General features: G+C 38.6%; 2 protein-coding genes across 2 annotated transcripts; both read right to left on the bottom strand.

The window, feature by feature from the left end:
• Positions 1 to 1,010: 1,010 nt before the first annotated feature.
• On the bottom strand, positions 1,011 to 1,943 carry LOC122910714 (olfactory receptor-like protein OLF4). The gene has a single exon (XM_044255331.1). It carries the CDS (start codon positions 1,941 to 1,943, stop codon positions 1,011 to 1,013), a length of 933 nt encoding a protein of 310 aa, XP_044111266.1.
• Positions 1,944 to 3,568: 1,625 nt separating this feature from the next.
• LOC122910713 (protein PIGBOS1-like) lies at positions 3,569 to 3,709 on the bottom strand. The gene has a single exon (XM_044255329.1). It carries the CDS (start codon positions 3,707 to 3,709, stop codon positions 3,569 to 3,571), a length of 141 nt encoding a protein of 46 aa, XP_044111264.1.
• Between the last annotated feature and the right edge of the window lie 2,576 nt (positions 3,710 to 6,285).

Genomic DNA, 6,285 nt, shown 5'->3' with positions numbered 1-6,285 from the left:
ACATGTGTTGGAGAGGATGTGGAGAAAGGGGAACCCTCTTCCACTGTTGGTGGGAATGCAAGTTGGTGCAGCCTCTTTGGAGAACAGTGTGGAGATTCCTCAAGAAATTAAAAATAGAGCTTCCCTACGACCCTGCAATTGCACTCCTGGGTATTTACCCCAAAGATACAGATGTCGTGAAAAGAAGGGCCATCTGTACCCCAACGTTTATAGCAGCAATGGCCACAGTCGCTAAACTATGGAAAGAACAAAGATGCCCTTCAACGGATGAATGGATAAGGAAGATGTGGTCCATATACACTATGGAGTATTATGCCTCCATCAGAAAGGATGAATACCCAACTTTTGTAGCCACATGGACGGGACTGGTAGAGATTATGCTGAGTGAAATCAGTCAAGCAGAGAGAGTCAATTATCATATGGCTTCACTTATTTGTGGAGCATAACAAATAGCATGGAGGACAAAGGGCGTTAGAGAGGAGTAGGGAATTTGGGTAAATTGGAAGGGGAGGTGAACCATGAGAGACTATGGACTCTGAAAAACAGTCTGAGGGGTTTGAAGTGGCGGGGGGGTGGGAGGTTGGGGTACCAGGTGGTGGGTATTATAGAGGGCACGGCTTGCATGGAGCACTGGGTGTGGTGAAAAAATAATGAATAATGTTTTTCTGAAAATAAATAAATTGGAAAAAAAAAGAAATCCGTGGTACTACATGACATAAATGAGAATTTTCATGTATTTTTGATCAAGGGTGGAAAAAAATGTGGAAAAATATATTATGGACAAAGGGGAAAACTGTCTGTATATCAGATAGAGCAGAAGGTTAATAAAGTGAGTTACTTAAATATACAGAGAAGTTGAATTCAAACAAATGGAAATTCCAGGAAATAAATGGAAGGAGCCAATTCTATCTCCAAAGTCTGATCAACGAATATCAGTTCCTGGCTCTGAGGCTGTGAACCTCATGGGCATGCAATCATGGGCACTTCCTCAGCCCCAGGATGATTGACTGTTACATCACTGGAACCCCAATGATTGCTTTCAGAGCCCTCTTTATATCTTTGTTCCTCAGGCTATAGATGAAGGGGTTCAACATAGGTGTGACCACGGTGTACATCACGGAGACCACTGCACTTGAGTGGGAGCTCTGGGGAGCAGCCGAGCTAAGGTACACACCAAGCATTGTACAATAAAATAAGGAGACAACAGAGAGGTGAGATGCACAGGTGGAAAATGCTTTATACTTGCCTTGAGCTGATGATATTCTACATATGGCAGTAACAATCTTAGAATAAGAGTAAAGGATCCCAGCAAAAGGACCACCACACAGCAGGACAGCTGCAAAATACATCACCAAGTTATTAAGAAAGGTGTCAGAACAGGCAAGTTGGATCATCTGATTGAGTTCACAAAAGAAGTGGGGGATTTGGAAATGTGCACAGAAGGAAAGCCGCAACATCATTAAACTATGTAGCAAGGAATTCAGGATAGAAATTATCCAAGACACCAGAACCAGCAGGCCACAGAGCCAGGGATTCATGATGACCGTGTAGTGCAGGGGGTGACAAATGGCCACTAGCCGGTCATAGGCCATTACACTCAGGAGGAAGATGTCTGACACAGCAAAGAGTATGAGAAAATAAATCTGTGTGAGGCAGTCTGCATACTTTATGACCTTGCTTTGAGTCTGGATGTTCCACAGCATCTTGGGGATGATGGTGGAGGTGAAACAGATGTCAACAAAGGACAGGTTGTCAAGGAAAAAGTACATGGGGGTGTGGAGGTGGGAGTCTGAACTGATGGCCAAGATGATGAGCAGGTTTCCAAACACAGTGATCAGGTACATGGAGAGGAAAAGCCCAAATATGAGGGGCTGCAGTTCTGGGTCCTCAGAGAAACCCAGAAGGTGAAATTCTGAAATTTGTGTATCATTTCCTGGTTCCATGTGGTAGAGGTGACTTCAAGGACAGAAACAAATAGCATGACTAATTTTCACACAATCTTGTATTACTCTCAGTTTTTAAATGCTACTTTTAAAATTTTATATTCTAGAAATTCACTTTAATATGTTGTGCATAGATATGGTACACTTAAGGGGAACCTCTATGCCCCCATAGTTTTTGAATTTTTTTCTACATACTTTTCCCCCAAACATAAATTGAGTGTTGTCCACATTTTAGGCATTGTCTAGGAAAGGACTATGGGGTGGTAAAGAATGAAAATCCTTAGTATTCACTGATGTAGAAAAAATACATTAACAAATAAGAAAATTAAAAAGCATTTCAGATGGTGGCAGGAGGTATGAAGAAAATGAAAGCAGGGGTAAAGCATAGTATGAATAGGGCATGCCATTTTCCTGGGTATATAAGACATTCTGCAAAGGTCATACTGGAATATAGATCTCAAGTAAGGCAGAGGGATAGATGAAGGAATATGGGGGAAGTGTGTGTCCATCAGAGGGAATGGCCAGTGCAAAATCCTCAAAGAAGGTACATGTTTCCCAGGTTCAAGTCAAAGGAGCAAAGTCAGTGCTGCAAGGGGAATGAGCAGGAGAGAGACTGAGGAGAGATGTTGTCAGACATGCTAGGAGGAAAGTGGCCTCTCTACCTCTGAACCCTCAAGGCACAGGGATATCCGTGTCCACACTGCTTCTCCTATTGCTCCCACTATATTCATCGTATTGCAAAGGCATCCGATTAATTGAATAAGATCTCCTTCTTAGGGTTCTCTGTTGATTCAATTATGGCCCCTGTATTGTGTAACCTTGGGAGTTATGAATCCTGGCACCCTTTTGTGGGGACTGCTCACACTCTACAAGTCATACACACAGAGGACACCATGGTCTTCTGAGTTGTGTTATTCCCCTTTCTCAGCCCCAGCCATCCTGGTTATGCTAGGAATAGATCCAATGCAAGTAGGCCAGATTAGTGACTTTCCCCTACAAAATGCAGAAATGCCAATTCTTAAGCCTCCTATGGACAAATAATATATAAAAAATATATATTTATGTATATGTGTATATATATTATTTATTAATTTATTCAGTGCTAATGTCAGTTTCACAGAGTGACTGCTACTCATGCTTTTAAAGGTCTTTCATATTCCTTATCATTAAATTGGTATTATTACAATGTTAGAAAAAGTATGTTAAGATTGTTAAACTCAATGTGTGGTTCTAATTGGGTGTGATATATATGTACACCCTCTCAAATTAGCAACGGGATAAACCAACACTTCCCAAAAGGAAAGGTACACAAACAACAAAAGTTTGGAGCATAGAAGACTTATTTTCCCTGTACCTCCTGCATCATTATTTGCCTAACTCTTTTATATGTGGTCTGATAGGAGATGAGGTTAGTTCCTTTCTCCCTTCTCTTATGTGGCATCTTTTTTTTTTTAACTTTCTACCAGATTATTTATTTTTTAAAAAAAATTTATTTATTTTTAAAAAATTTATTTTCAGTGTTCCCAATCTACTAGATTATTTATAATCAGTGTATAATTTCAGTAGATTTTTAAACAATTATAGTTCATCTCCATGTAGTATTAATTTTTCTTCTCTTTTGATTCTTATGCCAATTTCAACTTTTCTTTTAATTCCATCTGATCTTGGTAATATTGTTCCAATATTAGTTGATAAATATACATTCTTCCAGCAATTCCAAGGATGCTAGTAAAAAGCAGTTTTGGAAGAGTCAATCTTCCAAACATTTTTCAACAAATCCCATACAGTGCTTCTGTCACATGTGGCTTTAGAAAAATTACAGTCCACATTCAGGAAATATTTTCAGAGTTTTTTTTCCAATTTATTTATTTTCAGAAAAACAGTATTCATTATTTTTTCACCACACCCAGTGCTCCATGCAAGCCGTGCCCTCTATAATACCCACCACCTGGTACCCCAATCTCCCACCCCCCGCCACTTCAAACCCCTCAGACTGTTTTTCAGAGTCCATAGTCTCTCATGGTTCACCTCCCCTTCCAATTTACCCAAATTCCCTACTCCTCTCTAACGCCCCTTGTCCTCCATGCTATTTGTTATGCTCCTCAAATAAGTGAAACCATATGTGACATCTTTTTATTGACATTCTTGGGCTTTAGGTATTTTTCTATCCTATGACAAACCCAAGGTGCCCATTCTAAACCTCAAACTGGATTTCATCCAACATGCAAAAGGGTCCACAGACCATGCTTTATAATCCTGCCCACACCATGACAATTCTATCATTTTGTACTCAATAATTTGCTTCAGATCTTCTGTCTGTGGGCATCATATCATACACACATTTATTTCATTGTGCTGTCCGCACTGTTATGAGACATGATTCAAAAGTGCATGGACTTTACCTTCCTGGCTCACTTTTTTTTTTTTCACCAAGTTTTGTGAACATATATGCTAAATACACTCCTGGGTATTTACCCCAAAGATACAGATGTCGTGAAAAGAAGGGCCATCTGTACCCCAATGTTTATAGCAGCAATGGCCACAGTCGCCAAACTATGGAAAGAACCAAGATGCCTTTCAACGGATTAATGGATAAGGAAGATGTGGTCCATATACACTATGGAGTATTATGCCTCCATCAGAAAGGATGAATACCCAACTTTTGTAGCAACATGGACGGGACTGGAAGAGATTATGCTGAGTGAAATCAGTCAAGCAGAGAGAGTCAATTATCATATGGTTTCACTTATTTGTGGAGCATAACAAATAGCATGGAGGACAAGGGGCGTTAGAGAGGAGAAGGGAATTTGGGTAAATTGGAAGGGGAGGTGAACCATGAGAGACTATGGACTCTGAAAAACAGTCTGAGGGGTTTGAAGTGGCGGGGTGGTGGGAGGTTGGGGTACCAGGTGGTGGGTATTATAGAGGGCACGGCTTGCATGGAGCACTGGGTGTGGTGAAAAAATAATGAATACTGTTTTTCTGAAAATAAATAAATTGGAGAAAAAAAATAAAACCAGGGGACAGCTAAAAAAAAAAAACCACCTAAGAGTGTAAAAAGTTAGAGAATGAAAAAACTAGGTTAAACCAGTTTTAACTAGGTTAAGCAAAACTAGGTTAAAATGTAAAATGAGTAGTTTCAAAACACCTGTCCTAGGGAAATTTGTATGTAAAACCAAAATAAACTGAAATGGGATATAAAATAGCAATCATCAATGATAACAGTGTGGATTAATAACTAAATTGGAAAACGCTTATATATGAAGAATATAGCATGTCATATTCCTAGAATGTTCTGATTTATGGCAGATCCTCAGTTTTTATTTGTTATATGTGTCGGGAATTAGGTCTCATTGTATAAGGACATTTACCATACGGCAAGGTTGTATTTCTATTTTGTTGGACAAGGTTAAATTGCTAAATAAATATTGGCATAAAAGAATATCTGTTTGAATGAACTCTGTTATGCTGAAAAGAAATTAAAAAAAATCTGTTTGGAAGAATATGAAATCAGTCCCCTCTCAGATCTTACTAAAACTCAGAGGATTATGGCCTTGGTATTACTGTAACCATAGATTATATTAGAGCATTAATAAAACTGCACACAAAAATTGCAGTTGGGCAAAACCACTTAAATATAACATGAAACTCAGAAGTAAGTAGACACATTTAAATAAAATGTCAAATTTTTATGGTCAAAATATGTTCCAAAAGTCAATTGAGAAATAAAGATCTGAAGAAATCATTTAAAATGCTGATAGTGTTTTAAAAATAGGGAGAAAGAGAATAACATATAGGAATATAATAATAAAAATCAATGAGCATGGTCATCAAATACATGAAGTTGGCTGAAACTGAGGGATAGTTTAAGAACAGCAAGAAACATCTCTATCACCAGCAGCCTGGGAAACAAACTTATAGAGCTGTTACATTCTTTGTGGTTGGAAATTTTAAACTGGTGGCCAAGGGGTTACTGTGAATTTGCTGGTAGAAAAGTAAGTTGTTACAAGATTGAATTTTTTTGTAAGTTGTTACAAGATTTTTTTGTAAGTTGTTACAAGATTGTATTTTTTTTCCAATTTATTTATTTTCAGAAAAACAGTATTCATTATTTTTTCACCACACCTTGTGGTTTCTCTGTCTCTGCACCATGGACATGCTGGACAGATCCTGCTCTGGGGAGGGGTACCTTGTAGGGTGTTTAGACATTACCCCCATGCACCCATTTCCCCTGTGATAGGCAAAGCTGTCTTCAGACTGTGATCAGTGACCCTCAGGGGACAAAATCACACTGGATTAGAATCACACATTGAGTTTAACAATCTCAACATATTTTTTTCTA

This window comes from Neovison vison, chromosome 6, assembly GCF_020171115.1.
Source record: "Neovison vison isolate M4711 chromosome 6, ASM_NN_V1, whole genome shotgun sequence".
NCBI lineage: Eukaryota > Metazoa > Chordata > Mammalia > Carnivora > Mustelidae > Neogale > Neogale vison.
This window is presented reverse-complemented; position numbering and strand designations above follow the sequence as displayed.

What these genes read in the sequence shown, in the direction of transcription:
- LOC122910713 (XM_044255329.1), bottom strand. Translation starts at nt 3,709, where the DNA reads ATGTTTGGAAGATTGACTCTTCCAAAACTGCTTTTTACTAGCATCCTT.
- LOC122910714 (XM_044255331.1), bottom strand. Translation starts at nt 1,943, where the DNA reads ATGGAACCAGGAAATGATACACAAATTTCAGAATTTCACCTTCTGGGT.